This window comes from Episyrphus balteatus, chromosome 3 (genome assembly GCF_945859705.1).
Source record: "Episyrphus balteatus chromosome 3, idEpiBalt1.1, whole genome shotgun sequence".
Lineage (NCBI taxonomy): Eukaryota > Metazoa > Arthropoda > Insecta > Diptera > Syrphidae > Episyrphus > Episyrphus balteatus.
In genome coordinates this window covers 102,059,109-102,080,793 of record NC_079136.1, presented here as the reverse complement: position 1 = coordinate 102,080,793, position 21,685 = coordinate 102,059,109, and the positions used below count along the sequence as shown (strand labels likewise).

Genomic DNA, 21,685 nt, shown 5'->3' with positions numbered 1-21,685 from the left:
TGGACACCGACCGGATACAGTTTAATCTTGAATGTGAAAGAGTACAGTACAAAGTGAAATAAAGTGTTGGAAATTGTTAGTAGTAAATAAAGTGATTGAAAAGTGTGTTTGTTTGAGCGAATAATAAAAGTAAATTGATTTGAAATAAAGTGTGTTCTTATTTGAACAGAAAGATAAGTGGAAGTTAAAATAAACGAAATAAGTTTTATTGTGAACCCGGAATAAAACGTTACATTGGTGTCAGAAAAGTGGAATAAAACTTATTTAATTGTGCGAATCAGATAATTTCGCTAGTAAAATAATAAGTGCGCGTGTGTTTTAACAATAAACAAAGTGTAAAACATTTTGAAATAAGTAAAAGTGCTCGCGATTTAAAAATAAAAATGGGTAAAACATTAAATCAGTTAAGTTTGTCTGAGCTTAAGACGGAATTAACTAAACGAGGTCTTCCTACTGCTGGATCGAAAAATGACCTCATTATTCGTCTGCAGGATTATTTAACCCAGAAGGACGAAAATTTGGATACATTTCAATTCGAAATTGCACTAGTAGAAGAACAAGTAAGTACTAGTTCCGAAATGTCATCGATGATGGCTGTTCTCCTTGCAAAATTTGAAGAACAGAAAGAACAAATTGAGACACAACGCAATGAACAAAGAGAACAAATGGAACAACAACGAACAGAGCAAAAGAGTGAACAACAGAATCTTCTGGAAAAATTGGAACAGCAAAAGAACCTTCTAGATGAACAGAAAAACCTCATCGAAGGTAAGCTTCATGCGATCCAGAACAAGTTCGTTGCTCTTGATGCTTCAATCAAAGGCGTTGAAAAACAATCTCAAGAAAAGTTTGAGAAAGTTGAAGAAAAACTCGAGAAAGTAGAAATAAAATTCGATGACAAATTTAAAGGAATGGAAGTGAAAATGCAAAGTTTTACCGAAGAACTTGACAAAGTTCGGAAAATTAAGATCCGAGAAAGTTCTGGTGAGTATCCAAAGAAGAAGGAAATGCATCCACCAACCTTTGATGGACAAAGTTCTTGGTCGATCTACAAGAAACAGTTTGAGGCAGCTGCCACAACAAATGGCTGGGATGACGAAGACAAATGTATAGCGCTGACTCTTGCTCTTAGAGGTCCTGCTGCTGAGTTGTTACAAACGTTACCACCAGAAAAGAATGGTAACTTTAACGCTCTTGTCCAGGTCATTGAAAAACGCTTTGGAGATGGCCATATGCAGGAAGTCTTCCGCGTCCAACTCAATACAAGAGTCCAGAAAAGAGGAGAAACTCTGCAACAACTTCAAGCAGATATTGAAAGGTTGGCTCATCTGGCATATCCGACAGCAGGAGACGACATTATCAATCAGTTTGCGACAGAAGCCTTTGTACGTGCTGTATCTGATATAAATCTTCAGCGAGCAATTCGAACAGCTGGAAAACGTTCCCTTCCTGAAGCATTAGCGTTCGCACTAACTATGGAAGCAGCAGAACAGGCTTCTCAAGGTGTTCATCGGGTAAGAGAAGTTGGAGTGGAGGAATGCTCTTGTCAAAAACTCGTATTCCAAAGAAACCAGCGAGACGGAGCTGCTCGATGCTGGAACTGTAACAAGACCGGACATCTCCAGCGGCAGTGCAGATTGCCACCAAGAAGAACTGCTTGCCAACACTGTGGAAACAGGAATATTGCCCAACAACAGGTAAGCGATACAACCAACACTCATCCTCAACTTGATTCCCATTCGGGAAACGAGTAAGAACCAACTTCGAGGGGCAGAAGCTGGTTTCTGGTATCGATGGCCCCAGAACCACAATTCAAGTCTCACAGACTAAACGAGACAACAAAAGTCTGACAGTAAAGGCAACCATAAATAACAACCAACACGTGGCTACAATTGACACCGGTGCCACTGCCTCTATTGTACGAAGAGACTTGGTGAAGATGACGTGGCTACATAACACCAACAGCTACCGTCTGAAGACCGCCACAGGAGAAGCAGCAAGGGTGTACGGTGAAGTTCGTCTTACGATCCGTATGGCAGAACTAGAGTTTTCGCATGTGTTTTTGGTGGCAGATATATGTGACGAGTGCATCATTGGAATCGACTTTATGAAGGAGCATGGAATCATTTTGGATATCGGTAATCAAGTCCTGAAATACAGAAATGTGGAGATCCCAATGGTCTATGGCAACGAAAATTCAACAACAATTAGAACTGTCATCAAAGAAGATATGTGCTTGCCTCCTTCTTCAGAAGTTTTTGTGTGGACGAAGTTAAAGGGGAACTGTGGAAGCCATCGATACCTCATGGTCGAACCAGAAGTTGAGCAAAGTTCCGAAAACATCTTCATCGGGAAGACTCTTGTGGCACCAAAGAACAACATGGTACCTGTACGGATACTTAACATCAAACCGTACCCAATCAAGCTTAAGAAAGGAGAAGTTGTTGGGCAATGTGAATCTGTGTCCGCAATAACTAAGATCAATGAGATGGACATACAGATGACTATGAACTCTGAGAAACTAAAGACTCAAATTCTCAAATCAGACAACTTGAGTCAACATCAGCTTAATGTTGCTGGAAGGCTTCTTCATGAATATGCTGATATCTTCTCTTCACCCAGCGGGCAATACGGCCGAACACAACTGGTGCAGCACCGAATCGATACAGGAGACGCTAGGCCGATTCGTCAACCAGCAAGACGTCTCCCCTTGGCCAAACAAGGTGAAGTTGAAGAAATGATATCGACAATGAAGAAAGACGGGCTGATCGAAAATTCCAAAAGCCCTTGGGCATCACCGGTAGTTCTCGTCAAAAAGAAGGATGGAAGCACTCGATTTTGTGTCGACTACCGCAGACTGAATGATGTGACGAAGAAAGACAGCTACCCACTGCCAAGAATCAGCGATACTCTAGATGCAATGGAAGGAGCACAATGGTTTTCGACTTTGGACTTGAAGAGTGGCTACTGGCAGGTAGAAATCCATCCAGAAGATCGAGAAAAGACGGCTTTCTCCACAGGAAATGGTCTGTGGCAGTTCAATGTCATGCCGTTTGGGCTATGTAATGCCCCAGCTACTTTTGAGCGCTTAATGGAGTGCGTTTTAAATGGATTAACCTGGAAATCTTGCCTAGTTTATTTGGATGATGTCATCGTTTACGGGAAAACATTTGATGACCATTGTGAAAACCTAAAGGCTGTATTCCAGAGGCTACGAGAAGCACATCTTAAGTTAAATCCAAAGAAATGTGCACTTTTCAAGACCGAGGTTAAATATTTGGGGCATATCATCTCATCCCAAGGAGTAATGACTGATCCAGAAAAAGTTGACACTGTGAAGAATTGGCCAACCCCTCAGGACAAGCATCAACTTCGGAGTTTCCTCGGTCTGGCAACGTACTATCGACGGTTCGTGAAGGATTTTGCGAGAATCGCCAAAAGCTTGCACCAGCTTACGGAGAAGGGTAAACCCTTTAAATGGTCAGGTGAGTGTGAGAAAAGCTTTCAGGAACTGAAGCTACGGTTATGTGAAGCTCCTGTGTTGGCCTATCCGACTCCAGGCAAACAATTCATCATTGACGCAGATGCAAGTAATGTTGGAGTTGGTGCTGTTTTATCGCAAGTTCATGACGGAGAAGAAAAGGTCGTTGCCTATTTCAGCAAGGTACTCTCGAAACAAGAAAGAAACTATTGCGTGACCAGAAGGGAACTTCTAGCTCTGGTATTGGCAACAAAGCACTTCCATAAGTACATCTATGGACAGAAGTTCCTTCTTCGCACAGATCATGGTGCACTAAATTGGCTTTTGAACTTCAAAAATCCAGAGGGTCAAGTAGCAAGATGGATTGAGATACTCCAGACGTATCAATGTCAGATTCAACATCGAAGAGGAAAGCTACATTCAAATGCAGACGCATTATCTCGGCGCCCGTGCAAGCAAGACTGCAAGCATTGCACACGGCTAGAGGAAAAGGAAGTTGTCGCTGTAAGAAGAACGAGAGCTGATCCCATTTGCGGCTGGAGTAATGAAGAACTCAGGATGGCCCAACAGGAAGATTCGGACATCGAACCCATCCTTGCATGGAAGGAACATGAAGAGAAACCAGAATGGGCCGACATCTCCGACCGAAGCCCCAATCTCAAAGCATACTGGGCACAATGGGACTCACTTCATGTGCAAGAAGGGTTACTCAGGCGTAAGTGGGAATCCGCAGATGGTAAATCTTATGTAATGCAACTAATCGTACCTCAGTCAAAGGTTAATGATGTTCTCCGAGAGATGCACGAGGGAACTTCTGGAGGCCATTTAGGCATCAACAAGACGCTGGAAAAGGTACGCCAGCAATTCTACTGGTTACGTATGAGAGAAGACGTTGAAAAGTGGTGCCGAAAATGTGATACTTGTGCCGCTAGCAAAGGACCAGCTAGAAAAATGCAAAGCAAGATGCATCAGTACAATGTGGGCACACCTTTTGAGAGGATTGCAATAGACGTGGCAGGTCCTTTTCCCGAAACCAACAAAGGAAACCGGTATATCCTCGTAGTGATGGATTACTTCAGCAAGTGGCCTGAGGCATTTGCCATCCCAAACCAGGAAACCAAAACAGTTGTGGATAAGATTGTCTTTCATTGGGTGAGCAGGTTCGGAGTACCCATGGAACTTCATTCCGACCAAGGAAGGAACTTCGAATCTAAGATTTTTCAAGAGGTTTGCTCACTCCTTGGCATCAAGAAGACGCGAACAACACCGCTTCATCCACAATCTGATGGGATGGTTGAGCGATTTAACAGGACACTTAAAGAACACCTGTCAAAAGTAGTCAACGATAATCAACGAGACTGGGATCGACATATTCCATTATTCTTGATGGCTTATAGAAGTGCAACACATAGTTCCACTGGACATACACCATCGGAAGTCCTTTTTGTTTCTACAATACGGCTGCCAAGTGAGATAAAATTCGGATGTGTTCCAAATGAGCCACAGGAAATAGATGAGTATGTTGATAACCTGAAAGAAACACTGGCTGACATTCACCAACGGACAAGGACAAATATAAAAGCGTCTAGTGACAGGATGAAAACAAGATATGACGCGCGAGCGACAGCAACAGGGTTTCAAGAAGAAGAACTTGTGTGGTTTTACAATCCCCACCGACAAAAGGGACTATCACCGAAGCTACAACAAAACTGGGAAGGCCCTTACACAGTAATAACCAGAATCAACGACGTGGTTTACCGTATACAGAGAGGGGTAAGAGGCAAATTAAAGGTAGCTCATTGTGACCGTTTACATCGTTATAATGGTGAAAGAAGCAATGGAGTTGTTCGGGACGAACAATCCTAAGAGGGGGGCAATGTAACGATGAATTACCGAACTACTTTTAAGATAAAAGTCTGAACACACTACCTGCTACAGTAAAGGTAGAAATGTGAACGGACCTTTAGTAATTAAGAAACTACCCTCTGAACGCATCCAAAGAAATTCCCTCGACTGCTGAATATCCCAAAATATCCCACTGGACTGGAAGTATGAAGCACCCCCTCTTGGAAAGGAAGCTTCGAGAAGCAAAGACGAGAACCTTCGAAGACATTCTCGAATTCCGAATTTCAGGTATAAAAGGGCAGCGTGGACACCGACCGGATACAGTTTAATCTTGAATGTGAAAGAGTACAGTACAAAGTGAAATAAAGTGTTGGAAATTGTTAGTAGTAAATAAAGTGATTGAAAAGTGTGTTTGTTTGAGCGAATAATAAAAGTAAATTGATTTGAAATAAAGTGTGTTCTTATTTGAACGGAAAGATAAGTGGAAGTTAAAATAAACGAAATAAGTTTTATTGTGAACCCGGAATAAAACATTACAATATAAATATAATAAATAAATTGTAACATTTATTTTGGTTAAAAAAATTTGAAATGAAATTAAACATAAAAATAGATCTGTCGTTTATTACTTTCAATTTCCTCTGTTTTTGAAATCTTATGGGGACTTTTCACGAGTCGATTTTTGCCGTGCGGCGAAGCTTTTCGACTCGTGTGAACGTAATCCCCATAGAAAAATTCTAGTCGACCGACATATCGTGCGGCTAAAATCGACTCGTAAAAAGTCGGCATTAGATTGCAAAAGAATTCTTAACGGCCATATTATTCACTAGTTTAAAAAATACATCTGGATGTAAACAATGTCAAATGTCAAAAATAAATCCAATTCCATAATATTCACTACTTAAATCCAATCTTAAATCCAATTTTTTAAATCCAATCTCGTTAAATCCAAACAAATTTAAACTGCTCTCTGGAGGTCTGTTTAACTTTATAAATCCAGATGTAAAATTAACTTTCACAGTGTTCAGATGTTTTTTCACGTATTTTGTGAAGGAAAAATAAAGATAAATGCTAATTATACAAAATTTATTGAATAAACATATAATTTTTTTTTGAGTGAATAATATGACCAAAAAATTAAATCCTTGGATTTATGAAATTCAGATTTAATGGATTGAATTTAAAATTAACTTAAATCCAAACTAAATGCAGAGTGAATAATATGGCCGTAAGAGACAGATTCAAAAATTGTATCGAATTCAGACAAATTGTATTTTTTGTACTCGAGCAAACTCATTTGTATCGAATTCGATACAATTGTATCGACTTTTCCATGCCTGGTGACGATCCAGTATGCTTTGTCACCGGATCGTCGACCTGCCGTCGCTTCAACTTATTATTGAAGTCGAATCATTGGCCAGATGTTTACAATTATTGTTGGCCCAATTTATTTGAGTATTCGTTTGTTTTGTTTACAAAGCGAATTACTCTTGGTGCCCTTGAATTTTGATTCAAACTATTGCGGTGGGCTATGGTTAGTGTGAGACATTATGGATTAATGTCTAACACAACAAAACTCAGAAATATTATAGTGGAGTGTGGAGGATACCTCTAACAAAGAGGAGATATTCCATAAGCCGTGTGTTGAAATATCTGGCAACCATGTACATCAGCGTTACCGTTGAAACTTTTTGCAAGGTCGCTAAAAAATTGAAAAAAAGTCGCTTTTTGTCGAAAAAGTCGCTATTTGAAAAAAAAGTCGCTAAACCGTTTTCATATGTTTTTACATAGAAAAATAAACACAAGTTGTCTTGAAACAAAGTTTTTTTTTAACAACAAAAAAATAACAAAATTAGAAACTAAAAAAAACAGTCTTTTTTTTAGGAACTTGTATTAAGTTGGACGCTATGTCTGGACCGTTAACATTTGAAGTATGAAACATTTAATTTGAACCCGAATAAAATATTAAATGAAAAACGGCTTTCAAGCTTTCCATTATATTTTTTCCCTTTCCAATTCCATTGAAAATTCCCTCTTTTTGTTCGGCTATTTTTTTATTGTGTCTATTTGTGTGTTCTGGTTTGATTTGACATCGCACCTACCTACACAATACACACATGCAATGTAATGGACTTTGAGTTTGAATTGGGCACGTTCAAACACCTATCGGATAGGCTATCTGGGATACCCGTATCTGGAATATCTTTTTGAACGAAGAGCTATCCACATAGATTGCCCAAGCAGCTACTAAAAAAATATGTAAATATTGAGAAGAGGAAACTGTTTCTTTTGAACAAATTACATTTTTTATATTGTTGAATAGTACTTGCACAATCGCTTTGACTTTATTTCTTGCAAATTTGTATTTATTTTTAAGCTGAATAATCGCCCGAAAAGTAATCAAAATAAAAAAAGCTAAATGTTTATCAGCTGATCACTCGGATAAATAAGGTATACCAGAAATTCTCGGATACCTTCAGATTATTTTTTGACAGAAAATTGTTCGTTTCCTTGCTAATTTTTAACATTGTTTACAACAACAAAAAGCTATCCGATAGCTTTATGTTAACTCTTTAAACGTGCCCATTGAAGTTGTGGGTATGGAAATGGATGAGTTTAACTTTTAACTCAAAAAAAAGCTCTGAACAGAGCCAGAACATTCTGAGCACGCTCCGAATAGCCTCTGCACAAAGCTTGTTCTGAGCGCTCAGAATTATTTTTAAAATACACCTGGACATTTGTCTATTTACTTGTAAGTAATTTTCTTTTACAGAAACAAGAAATAAAATTTAAAACTTAAATTAAAATAAAAAAAAACTAACCGACTACTGCACTCTTGTGCCATTATTTTATTTGTTTAAAATTTGTTTTCAATTTCACTTGCTACAAATGCTTGTGTTCAGCAATTCAGCATTCAATTCGGTCTTCTCAGTTATTTTATTCTGAGTCCATCGATCGCGCTCTGAACAAGCTCAGAATACGTTTAGAACGAAAAAAGAAACACAAATTTAAAGCTCTAAAAAGCTTCAGAAGTAAAAAATAAGTACAAATTTTAGGAAAAAAAGTCGCTATTATGAAAGGTCGCTTTGAATAAAAAGTCGTCACTTGGTCGCTAAGTCTTCAAAAAGGTCGCTAATAGCGACTAAAGTCGCTTAGCGGTAACGCTGATGTACCACACATTATGTAATCAACTACTTAAACACAAACATTATTATTTTTTATTTTATTCCTTGTTGACCTAAAATTTGAATTATAGTTAGTTTCTTTCTGATGGCCAATTTTATTAATAAACACTAAAAGCACTTTTATCAAAAATCTTTTTAAATTTAACCAGGCTTTTAAATTTTTTTGGTTTCACCAATCTGTAAAAGGGAAATTTTAGGGAAATTTTTGTTAAAGCCTGGTACGCTGCTCGCGCTAAATTTTAGCTCCCATACAAATTATCGAAAATTTTTAGCCGAGATAAAATGTATCCCATACAAGCAGTGGCGTATTGAGGGGGGGGGCTCAGGGGGCTCAAGCCCCCCCCCAAGCCGCCAAAATCATGTTACTATTTAGCTGATTTCATCATAATCTACATGATTAACTGAAACTTCTTCGTAAATCGTAGAGATTTAGAGGCAACTCAAATGGTCGAGCCCCCTCCAAATTCTAAAATGGTTATTTGTGTTTGTTTGAGTAAGTGACTTAGTTGACGTTGAGGTTTGGGATTTTCAGGATTTTAGTCCAATTCAGAATTCTTCAAATAGTTTGTTTGGTATTTTGACGTCGAATTACATCACCGTAAAATTTTGCAAAGCTTCTTATGCAATCACGTCGTATTTTATTGTCTTGAGTATATTACTTTTTTTCAAAAATAATATTTTTCTCAAAGATATTGGAAATACAAATTTTTTATATCTCAATATCTTAGTGATCAACATAACTATTGGTTTATTTAAGCAAATTCCAGTTTGTGCTTCTGATTTGTATTAAAAAAGGAACATACTATTAAAAAATATATATTTCGGATTAAACATCAAGAGAACTACATTGAAAATTAGTTTTTGAGACTTTTACGTTCTGCATTTCACTTTTTGAGCATTCACTTGCGTTGCCGATAGTGAAATTAGGTGTTCTAAATTTTTTCGCTCATTTAGGTTTTCTGATCGAATAGAATTCGCTTTGTTTCTGCTCGTGCACTTGGTATCTTTTTCAATGAATCTCCAATTTTTGGACAAAATATTATCAAAACTTATATTTTTATTGTTTAGTAATGTTTATTTGTTGTTAATTTAATACAAAATACATAAAACACATGAGGCATGAAATATCATAATTCATCACTGCCTCTGTGTTTGCAACCTCTTTCGCTTTACACTTTATCTAATTCATTTTTCTTTGAAAATTTGCAATAATATCGAACATGTTCTGCATTTCACTTACATATTTCATATGTCTCGCAAAATGTGACTTCTTATTTTTTCTTTTAAATTCTGCTTTATTCCAATAAAGTTGCCAATAAAATTGCATCCATGTTTAAAGAAGCAGTAATTTAACTTTAGAAACAAAATAAAAATTGATAATCCTTTAGTTTTGACAGTTCGAAGCATTTTCGAAGTTTTCAAAATCGATCGTAGATCAATTTCACGTGAAATTGATGCCAGTTTACTTTCGGTCGAATTGCGGAAATATAAGCATTTATACCGAAAAAAGTGATGAGTATAGCTCAAAAACTAGACGTGATAGGAATAAATCTGTAAACAGTTTTGAATTCAGCACATGAAAAAGTTCGAACGAAAAAATGTTTTTTTTTTTAAAGATTACTAAACACCTCGCTGTTTGTGTAAAATGTTTGGGATACAAGAACTTGGAAAAATAGGTCCTTTGAATGTGAAAGGAGACAGTAGTACGAAGTTGTCGGGAGCAGTAAAATGCTACTATACGACTTTCAGTACAGCAGCACAGCGCTTTTCTCTCGATCAAAGATGAATAAAAAAAGAGACAAATTTGTAGTACATTTACCTTATCAAACATTTTTGAAAAATTTTTCAGCCCCCCCCCCCAAATTTTTTTCTGGATACGCCACTGCATACAAGTTATCGATAACTTGTATGGGAATTTTATCTCAGCTAAAATTTAGCGCGAGCAGCGTACCAGGCTTAAAATTGAGTTCTCACATCCCTGGAAAAATAAATTATTTTTTTTTCTAATAAGCGAAGTATGTGAGAACAAATGAGACAGCATTGTGTTGAAAAAATGCTACAAAATGCAAAAAAGAAAAAACAAAACAAAACAAAAAAAAAATATTTATAAATATAAAGATAAATATAAATTCAATTCTAAGTATGCTTGAGGTCTTGTTTGTAAATTTTTTGTATATCTGTTCTCCGACGTTTCGACTGTGTTTACAGTCTTCTTCAGAGTATTCTGTCTTCTATACTTAAGAATTTAATCTTAAGATCTTCAAGCTTTTTTTTTGGTTTTATTTGTTTTATTTTTTAATATTTCGAAATCTCAAAAAATTCAAAGTCTTGAAAAAGACGTTTCAAATCATCGAAATTTCAAAATATCATAGAAAAATATGTCCCCCGAAAATCATGATTTATACATCTCTCTTTTTGATGAGTTTAAGACTCTCTCCAATAATGTATATGCAGAATATCTTAAGTAGATGGAGATTTCTATCAAACAAGACCCTAAAAGTTTTTGGAAATTCGTCAATTCATCCGACTGATGGCTATCCAGTCAACTTTAATTATAACAATAATATCTTAGAAAGTACTATTGAGATCTCTGACGCGTTTGCAAATAACTTTAGTCAATATAGATATAGATTACTTCCATATTCCATTATGTACGTGATTACCCCCAAGTTACATTTAACAGTATTCCAGTTGAGCTCGATAAGATCTCACACTGTCTTTCACTTCTTCATGATGATTGCTCTCTGGGACCTGAAAAACTGTAGATCCGTTTTAGCTCTCCCTCTTCAACACATTTTCCTATTATCTCTTAAATCGGGTATATTTCCAAACATATGGAAAAGCGCATATATTACTCCTGTTTTTAAAAAGGGAGATAAAGCCCATATAACTAACTATGAGCAAGTTATTTGTGATAGTTTAACGTTCTACTGTAGAAATATTATTTGTAATCAACAACATGGTTTCATGCAAAAAAGATCAACGGTTACGAATCTACTTTCATTTTTGCAAAATTGCTCCTTCGCTTTAGAAAGTGGACAGGAACTCGACTGCATTTATACAGACTAGGTATTCTAAGGCTTTTGATCAACTTTCTCATGACATCATAAAGTTTAAATTAAAAATGTTTGGTTTTCCTATAAGTTTTATCACTTGGATTTCTTCTTACCTTAAAAATAGGTCATATCAGGTGAAATTCAGAGGGACCTTCTCAAACTCCTTCATTGCCAAATCGGGCGTCCCGCAAGGTAGTCACCTGGGACCTCTTCTTTTTATTTTAACTATTAATGAAATACCGTTATGTTTACGTAAGAGTGAAATTCTTATTTTCGCAGATGATATGAAAATTTACAAAAGCATAAGCTCTGTGAATGACCGCATATCCTTGCAAGATGATCTTAATAGATTTGCTATTTGGTGTACAAAGAACGGTTTAAATCTCAACCCGACTAAGTGTCAAACGATGACCTTTTCAAAGAAAAAAACTCCTAGTCTGTATGATTATAAGATATCTCATCACACTTTACTCCGTGTGCATAGCTTTAAAGACCTTGGAATTAACTTTAACTCTAACCTCGATTTCACGGAGCACATAAACCGAATTGTAAACAAGGCCAATTCTATGTTAGGTTTTGTCAAGCGTTGGTCGAAAGAGAGTAGGGACCCTTACGTTACATTAGCTCTTTACAACTGCTTAGTTCGCTCCCACTTAGAATACGCATCCCAAGTTTGGACACCTTTTTACAGCATCCATATAGAAAGAATAGAGTCGGTCCAACGTAATTTTATTCGTTTTGAATTAAAAGGCTTACCATGGACGGACCCTTTTAACCTTCCTTCCTATGAGCATCGAATCAACCTACTGCAGATCCAAACCTTGTCTCAAAGGAGAGTTAATAACGACCTTGTATTTATTCATCAACTTATAACGGGTGCAATTGATAGGCCTGGTCTGCTTAATTCTATTAATTTTAACTACCGGAGAGGTGCTTATAACTTTCGTAGCTTAGATTTAATAAAATTACCGCAACACCGTACTTATTATGGTATGCATGTGCCCTTAACTCGCATGTGTAAGCTTGTAAATTTGAATACTAATCTGTTTGATTTTAATATTAATAAAACTAGTCTAAAAAAAATACTAAAAACCAGTGTACCACGCTCATCAACTTTTTTTTCACAAAAAACCAAAACCATTCGTATGGCCATTGCATCTATGTTGGATTCAAAAAATTAAAAAAAAAAACACCAAAAATCATTTGTATATTCTTAGCTACATTTTAAGACCATAACCATACAAATTATCGAAAAATTTTAGCCGAGGTAAAAGGGATCCCATACAAATTATCGATAACTTGTATTAGAGTTTTATATCGGCTAAAATTTAGCGCGAACAGCGTACCAGGCTTAAGCGTTTGAAGGTAGCCATATTGAATATTTTTTCGATTTTTTAAAAATCAAATGTGGAAACTTTTTTATTTTTATTTTTTAATTTTTCGAAAAAACTTTGGTAATTTTATGTATGTAATTTTTGGAAAATCAATTTTTAGTGGCAATATTAATTAAAAAATAAAAAAACTATTTATTTAAAATTGTTATAAACAAATAAAAAAACAAGTTCAGTGAAAATGGTGGTTTCTTGTTCTTTTATAAGAGAAATTTACTCGACCGCCTTTTGCAATGAAAATCGCATTTATTTAGTTTTCCTCAGAATTGCTTCGATTTGATTGGTTGGTTTTGTCTTGTTCTTCTTTAATGAACTGTCAAATTAGAAAGGAAAAAGACAAAGACAGATTGCTCCAAAGCCCAATACGATAATCATCCGCAAAACATAGCTCAAATGGCAAAAGAAAAAATTTTAAAAAGTCTTTTTTTAAATTTTCGTCCGTTGGTACAGCGAACAGGAAGTGCACTTTTTAAACTTCAAATTGAAATAGAAAATGACTGAGAGGAGCTACAAAATTAATTTTTGTGCAACAAATTTTGTTTTGCAAAGCTACAATTTCTAGAAAAGAAAAAAATTAATAAATTCAACTTTTTTGAAAATTTTGACCGTAACAAAAAAACTAAACGAGCTACAAAATCGAGGTTTTTGGATTTCGTCTTAGTCTAGGTTACTTCAAATTTGTGCAAAAAAAATTTTTGAATTTCGCATTTTTTTGGATTTTGAAAGTATACTTCTGAGCTATGTTTTTAAAACAAAATCTTGAATATTTCAAAAACGGTTTGAGCTACAAAATTGGGGTTTGTATTAAAAATAATTTATTCGAAAGCTACAATTAATGGCAAAAGAAAAAATTTAAAAAAGTTTTTTTTTTTAATTTTCGTCCGTTGGTACAGCGAACAGGAAGTGCACTTTTTAAACTTCAAATTGAAATAGAAAATGACTGAGGAGCTACAAAATTAATTTTTGCGCAACAAATTTTGTTTCGCAAAGCTACAATTTTAAGAAAAGAAAAAAATTTGAAAATTCAACTTTTTTGAAAATTTTGACCATTATATATGAAATTGAGTCTTATTTTAGCGGAGTATTGAATAACAAAAAAACTAAACGAGCTACAAAATCGAGGTTTTTGGATTTCGTCTTAGTCTAGGTTACTTCAAATTTGTACCAAAAAAAAATTTTTGAATTTCGCATTTTCTTGGATTTTGGAAGGTCACTTTTGAGCTATCTTTTTAAAACAAAATCCTGAATATTACAAAAACGGTTTGAGCTACAAAATTGGGGTTTATACCAAAAATATTGTATTCAAAAGCTACAATTAATGGAAAAAGGAAAAACTTTAAAAAGTGAATTTTTAAAAAAGTCTCCACTGGCCTCATCAAACCGAAAGTGCACTTGAAATAAAAAATGACTGGGTGGAGCTACAAAATTAATTTTTGTGCAACAAATTAGCATTTAATTAGCTACAATTTCAATATTAATTTTCCTACTTTCGTCCGCTAATTTCAGTCTTATTTTAGCGGAATTTTGAATAACAAAAAAACTGTTCAAGCTACAAAAACCAAGTTTATGTATTTGAAAAGCATTTAAAAAGCTACAAGTTTGGAGGTCAACTAAACTCATTAATTTCAAATATTTCAGATTTTTTTCCGCTAACTTCAGACTTATTTTAGCGGAAAATTCCATAATTCAAAAACTATGCGAGCTACAAATTTTTGGTTTGCGCAACAAATTAGCATTTAATTAGCTACAATTAATGAGATAAATTTTTTTGATTCCGCCACAAAGTGTCCGCCAAAGTAAGTCACGTTCAAAAAAAAATGGGTATCTCTGATAGAAAGGCGAGAGAAAATAGTTTATCCAGAACAGAATATCAAGAACGCAAAAATATATGTACCCCGTTTGTATCACAGTACACATAAAAAGGTAATGGGCACGTTCAGAAAATATTAGGGACTAGATATTTAGGCAACGTCATTTTTTGAACGGAAATTTGATTAAATTGACTAAATTAGTTTGGATCTGATGTTATTGTCAAATTTCGAAATTTATTGAAGAATTTCACAGACCGCATGGGGTAGACACCAAATTTCACTTAACTTTAATGAATAAATAATATTAATTATAACCGATAATGCACTTTTTACTCGTTTCTCACACAAAAAAATTAAATTTTGCTAAATTAATTCTTTAATTCAAAACAATCTGCTGTCATGTTGACAAAAAAAACTTTCCTAAATTTTTAGGGAAAATTTTCTTGCCTAACTTTCCAGTTAGCTTTCCAATAAAATTACCTAAATGCTAAATTGGAAAGATATTTTTTGACAGCTGACCAATCAGAGACCGAGAAATTACCTAAATATTTAGTGCCTAACGTTTCTGAACCTGTCCAATATATTCCGAACTGACATTGGTCGCCAAATTGTCAAAACATGACAATTTGGCGACTAAAAATTTTCCATACAAAATTTCGTTAACGAAATCTTGAACAAAATTAAATTTGTTTTGTTGTATGTGTTTGACCCATTCTTTTTTAATACTTATTTATTATGTTATATTAGGCTCTTTTGGTCTTTTTGTTTTTGTGCCGGGCTACACTGTGATTTTTCAATCGCCTAACCAGTCAATTTGTAGGCAAGAGGGGTGAGGATTTTCCTCTTTTTGATGTTTGTTCCTAGAAAATGTGAATTGGAACGTGATTGGGCACAACACTGTGTAGCCAGGCCCTTTGGAATGTGAATAAATAAAAAAATTGTATTCCATTCTTTCACCCAACGTTTCGTAAGAACTCCTTACTTCTTCAAGGGATGTTTGTTCTTTATTCAATACTTGTATTAAATCACATTATACTTGTTAAAAACTCCGTATTGCATCCTCCCGACAGCACTGACACAAATTAATAAAAAAAAAGTTTTTTATTTTTATTCGTATTCCAAAAAGATGGAAAAATAAAAACAATAGGGGTATTCACTATCTGGTGCAACAGGCCTAGTAAAAATGTAAAATTTTATTTTTTTACAATAGATCGTGAACGCCCCTCTTCTTATCTATAGTAAATATTGAAGCATGAATGAAATCCATGCTGTTTTTTTTCCTCCACCGTTGCTTCTTCTTTTTTTTTCATTTTTTATAATTTAATTCTTTGTTTTGTTCGGGTTAATTAATTTTCACTAATTATTTTACATCAAAAGAAACTAAATTACGGGACATATGAGTAGCGACAACCCTTATAAACAGAATAAAAAAGACAAACTGTTTATCATGGGCGACGCGACGGTGAGCTGCCATCTGTCAAAAACAATTTTACACCATTGTATTTTTATTTTGCAATAGGGTTAGGGTATAGCAAAAGTGCAAGACCATTGTAAAATTTCAATCCATATATTTTGTTGTTGTAGTGTTGTAAGATTTTACACTTTTGCACTTTTGCAATGATACTAGACCAGTTGCATCGGATCGTGAATACCTCTAATTAAAATAAAAACTTTTGTTTTGATTACTTATTTTTTCCCACAATTTGTATTTATTTATGTGCAAAAATTGCTTCAGAGCGCATTTTAATTTTGTTTTTGTTGAAAAACTGACACTGACAGCTTCTCACTACTACCTACACACAACAGCGCATGTGTGAAAGAAAAAAGAATATTCCATAAATTCCAGGTCTGATTTGAAATAAAAAGAATGCATCCAAATATTCCGGAATGGATAAAGAAACGATAAAAAAGTTTATCCAGAATATTCCGAATAATAAAGCCAGAACTATAATTGGCGAATGGAGTCGGATGCTAATGTCAATTGTTGTTGTTTTCCATAAGTTTTCATCCATCGAGTGCGGTTGCGAGCGCACTCGTCGGATGAAAACTAATGGAAAACAACAACAATTGACAGTAGCATCCGACTCCATTCGCCAATTATAGTTCTGGCTTAAAGAAACGAAATTGACTTGTTCCACGTTTTTGGAATATTCGGAAAAAATAAAGAAACACAGTATGCTGTCATTTTATTCCAAGCCCGAGCGTTGTGGAACGCGCCTATTAACTTGCTTGACGAACGAGGTCTACCCGATAAGTTTGTCCATGTAAATTCAAACAACAATGAATTTGATGCTGAACGCACTCGTTGTCAAAGAAAAAAAAAGACGAACAATCCAAATGTCAAACAAATGTGTTGTACATGAAAAAAAAATAATTTTTCTTTCTTCATTCCCTTCTGAATCCAGCAAACAATAATTATTTTTATTGTCAAAATCAATGGAAGTAAATTCAATACTAATTATTTTATGAAAACATATTATACATTTTATGTACTTGGTTCGGTTAAAACTAACCATTGAATATATTTTACACAAATAATAATACAAACTAGTAAAAATATGTTTTGCTGTTTGAGGACTTGCCTCAATGCAAATCTTCGAACACCAAGATCAACCAGCCACAGATCCAGAGAACCAGAAATCCATCTCGATGCTGCATTTATGGGTAAGTTTCCATAACAAATAAACTCCAAGTTCCCATCAAAATAGTATCTTAAACTCTGTAGGACCAGAAGTGATTCTTTTATCCAATCAACTGCGTATTACGGGAACCGGTGGTGCTTTGGCAACTGCACCCCTCGTACAATCAAAATCATACTTTGAAGTAAAAATTCAACAGAGTGGCACCTGGTCGGTGGGCTTAGCCACCAGACAAACTGATCTCTCGAAAAAAATTGGTGGCACTGACCGAGAATCATGGTGTCTATGCTCGGACAACTCGACTCGATTCAATGACGAGGTATTCCGCCCAGCTGTAGTCACAACACAGCCCCAAGCTAATGGCAATGCTTGTGGTGGACTTATTGGCATTGATGAAGACGCCGATGATGTTTTACTGACTGTGAATCAGGCAATAGCGGTAACATCGCAGGAACAAGAGGACAGAGAATTTCCAGGCGATGGTGACATCATAGGCGTCACCTTCGATCACATAGAGTTGAATTTCTACTTCAATGGGAAAAGTCTTGAAGTTCCATTCCGAAATGTCAAAGGGAACGTGTATCCAGTTGTTTTTGGTAAGAAATTTTGTATTAATAAATAAGAATTTGGGTACAAATGGACTACAATTTTGATTGCAGTTGGAAATGGGGCAATTCTAGATGTAATTCTGGATAATTTCACTTTTGGGCCACCTCCTGGATTCGATAAAATTATGATTGAACAATCTCTCTTATAAAACAACTGACAAAAATATGCAATTTGGGTTAGATTCCGAATTGCGGAGACCAGCTTTAGTACTTAAGATAATAAAATTTATTTATTTAATTTAACCAAAAAAAATAAGAAAAACAAGGAGAGCGCACTACTTATTTACTTAATCACTCTCTTTATAGTATATTTAAATATATAAAACTAAATTATATTATACACATTCCAAATTCAATGTACAGCAGGATTTATTATGTTAGCTTCTAATTTCTTTGATTGTCTACTAAAGATGCGAGTGCGAAATAGCTTTGGCGTATGGTGCGTGTGTGTGCTACGAAAATAATAAAACAAAAATATCTTAACTGTTGGTGGTTTTTTTGTTGCGATTTTAGATAATAATTGATTGATGAAATCAATGTCATCGGAAACCAATTTTTTTTTGAATAGTTTTCTTTGAATAAGTCTGTTTAATGAATCTGTTGCACACAGAAAAGATTAAAAAATGACAGGTTTGTCTGTTCCATGGATTAAAACCTTGCCCCAAACTGTTCTACAATCCGTCATGAAGTTCCATGAAGTTATCCAGCACAGCAGTGGCCTAATTATGGAATAAGATTTCGATCGATTAAAGAGGCGAATTTGAAGTTTTGTATTATTATTTTCGCTTTCGACCTTGTCGTTTTACCTTCCCATGGATTTACGACACCTTTTTCTTGGCGGATTTTTTGTTTCGACCGACGAAAGATATTTTTGCTGGTATCTTTTTTTAGTAAAATTTATTTAATACACTTTCAGTTGTTTATTTTTGTAAACATATGTTTATTAACCCTTTCGGACCCAGCGTTACTCTCATGTGACATTTTTTTAAAAATTCGTAAAAAATATTGAATTAAACAATTTTTTAGGTTACGATGCCTAGTTACTGGATTATTACAAAAAGTTGGTCAAATATCATGCCTTTAATTTATTTTTTATCAAGGAAGGGACTGAAATTCACATTTTTTTTTTTGCAAAAAAAAATTTTTTTATATATGGTCATAATTTTGAAATTTCGCTGGAAAGTGTTTTGTTTTTTTGCTTAGAAGAAGTAGCATACATTATAGTCTCATAAAAAGTTATTTTCTCGGTTCTCCGACTTCTTTTGGTGGTCATAGGCAGTGCATGTTACTTACATGTAACATGAGAAAAACACATAAGTTTAGCTATTTATTAGGTGTGTTTTTTTGTTTATCTATATAGATTTTGTGCAAAAAAACGACATCGGGATTTTTGAAATCCATGCAAACATTTGGCACCACTGTACATATACTTTGGCAGCTGTCTGTCAAAAATGTTGCTTTTGTTTTTTTTTTTTATTTTAACTCCGAAGTGGGAAGGCCATTACATCCATGTTGGATGCAAACAAAAATTTTCAAATGGCCATGGCATCCATGTTGGATTCAAAAAAATTGTTTTTTCACAAAAAACCAAAAATTATCTGTATATTCTTAGCTACATTTTAAGACCATGACCATTAACATTAGTTGCGTCGTTCTTGTGTTATAAGCGTTTGAAGGTAGCCATATTGAATTTTTTTTCGATTTTTTAAAAATCAAATGTGAAAACTTTTTTATTTTTATTTCTAATTTTTTGAAAAAAACTTTGGTAATTTTATATACATCTGTTCAACAATCTTATCAGGATCCATTTAAGACTTTTATTTGAAAAGTGCATTGAGTATATCTCGAGATATTAACATTTCAATGCAACCATGTCAAACAAATTTTTGATTATTTTTTTCTATGAGAGTTTTTTTCAAACCTCGTTTTCTCCGCTTTTTTTTTTGTTAATATTTTCAGATATTTTTGTATGAACACAACAAATAAAGTACCTTGGCACTACTGTTTTTATCGAGAGAAAGTAAAATCTGGATAATTATCTGGATTTTTCAAAAATCTATACAGATAAAGTTTTTGTTGTTTTTAACACGTAAATTGTTTTGATTTCAAAAATCTCGATGTCGTTTTTTTGCACAAAATCTATATAGATAAACAAAAAAACACACCTAATAGCTGTGTTTTTTTGTTTATCTATATAGATTTTGTGCAAAAAAACGACATCGGGATTTTTGAAATCCATGCAAACATTTGGCACCACTGTACATATACTTTGGCAGATGTCTGTTAAAAATGTTGCTTTTGTTTTTTTTTTTGATTTTAACTCCGAAGTGGGAAGGCCATTACATCCATGTTGGATGCAAACAAAAATTTTCATATGGCCATGGCATCCATGTTGGATTCCAAAAATTTTTTTTTCACAAAAAACCAAAAATGATCTGTATATTCTTAGCTACATTTTAAGACCATTAACATTAGTTGCGTCGTTCTTGTGTTATAAGCGTTTGAAGGTAGAAATATTGAATTTTTTTTCGATTTTTTAAAAATCAAATGTGAAAACTTTTTTATTCTTATTTCTAATTTTTCGAAAACCAGGACTTAAGTTTTTTTAATACCCTTCTTTCAGATTTGAAAAAATCAGCCGTCCTGTATTTCGTTCCACAAAATACTTGTTTTTTTTATTACCTTTCCTGCACTTAGCTTATAGTTTTCAGATCAATAACTTTCGACTTATACATCGCATGACTTTCAGAAATATACGAAATTATTAGAAATTTGATGGTCTATAACTTTTACTGTTTAAAAAATTATGTAACTGATACCGGGAATGATAAAATCTTTAAAAAACCGAAAAAAAATAAATTAAAATAACATAACCTCAAAACTATTGCCCGCTCAGAAAAATAATGTACTACAAAGAAAAAGATAATTAAATTTCCAATAACTTTGGTCTGATAACCATTTGTATAGAACCCATAGTTTTGGAGATATAGAGCGATTCGCGTTTTCCAAAATGGCGGATTTCGCCAGGGGGGTGGCGTCCCGAAAACCAGGACTTAAGCTTTTCTAATACCCCTCTTTCAGATTTGAAAAATTCAGTCGTCCTGTATTTCGTTCCAAAAAATGCCTGTTTTTTTACTTACTTTCCTGTACTATTATTTTAAAGAAATTTTTGGCCATAAATATTATCAGTTGAATTCCGAAGCACAAAAGGTAATAGGGTAGAGTTGCCTATTTTCGGCCGTCTCCAGTTTCCGGCCACCTTTCGGAAAATCGTTATAACTAGGGATTTAGTAGGGTTTATTCCAAAATTTTGCTCTTATGCTATTCTCTTATATGTTAGAACAGCATACGAGTGAAAATTTGGAACAAACCCTTTTGAAATCACTAGTTATAACGATTTTCCGAAAGGTGGCCGGTAACTGGAGACGGCCGCAAATAGGCAACTCTACCCTATACATATGTATGTATATCACATTTTTGAAAAAAAATTTAAAATTACTTCAATGTCAATGGGTTTTTTTTTTGATAAAAACTGAATTTTTTCATTGAAATAATTGATTTTCTCAAAGATTTTGGCAAATAAGAACTTTGAACCTTTGCTATTTGACTTTCAACAATAAGGGCTATTGAATGAATAAAAAATAAAAATATTTAAATGTTGAACTTTTA

At 34.4% G+C, this 21,685-nt stretch overlaps 1 protein-coding gene across 1 annotated transcript; it reads left to right on the top strand.

Annotated features, from left to right (window-relative positions):
* Nucleotides 1–17,084: 17,084 nt before the first annotated feature.
* On the top strand, nucleotides 17,085–18,499 carry LOC129916281 (SPRY domain-containing protein 7). The gene is made up of 3 exons (XM_055996134.1): nucleotides 17,085–17,433; nucleotides 17,495–18,004; nucleotides 18,068–18,499. The coding sequence occupies exons 1-3, from the start codon at nucleotides 17,328–17,330 to the stop codon at nucleotides 18,163–18,165; spliced, it is 714 nt and encodes a 237-aa protein (XP_055852109.1). The 5' UTR covers nucleotides 17,085–17,327; the 3' UTR covers nucleotides 18,166–18,499.
* Nucleotides 18,500–21,685: the final 3,186 nt, after the last annotated feature.

What these genes read in the sequence shown, in the direction of transcription:
- LOC129916281 (XM_055996134.1), top strand. Translation starts at nt 17,328, where the DNA reads ATGTTTTGCTGTTTGAGGACTTGCCTCAATGCAAATCTTCGAACACCA. An exon ending in TCTCGATGCTGCATTTATGG is followed by an intron (nt 17,434 to 17,494) that starts GTAAGTTTCCAT and finishes TAAACTCTGTAG; the next exon opens with GACCAGAAGTGATTCTTTTA. An exon ending in CGTGTATCCAGTTGTTTTTG is followed by an intron (nt 18,005 to 18,067) that starts GTAAGAAATTTT and finishes TTTTGATTGCAG; the next exon opens with TTGGAAATGGGGCAATTCTA.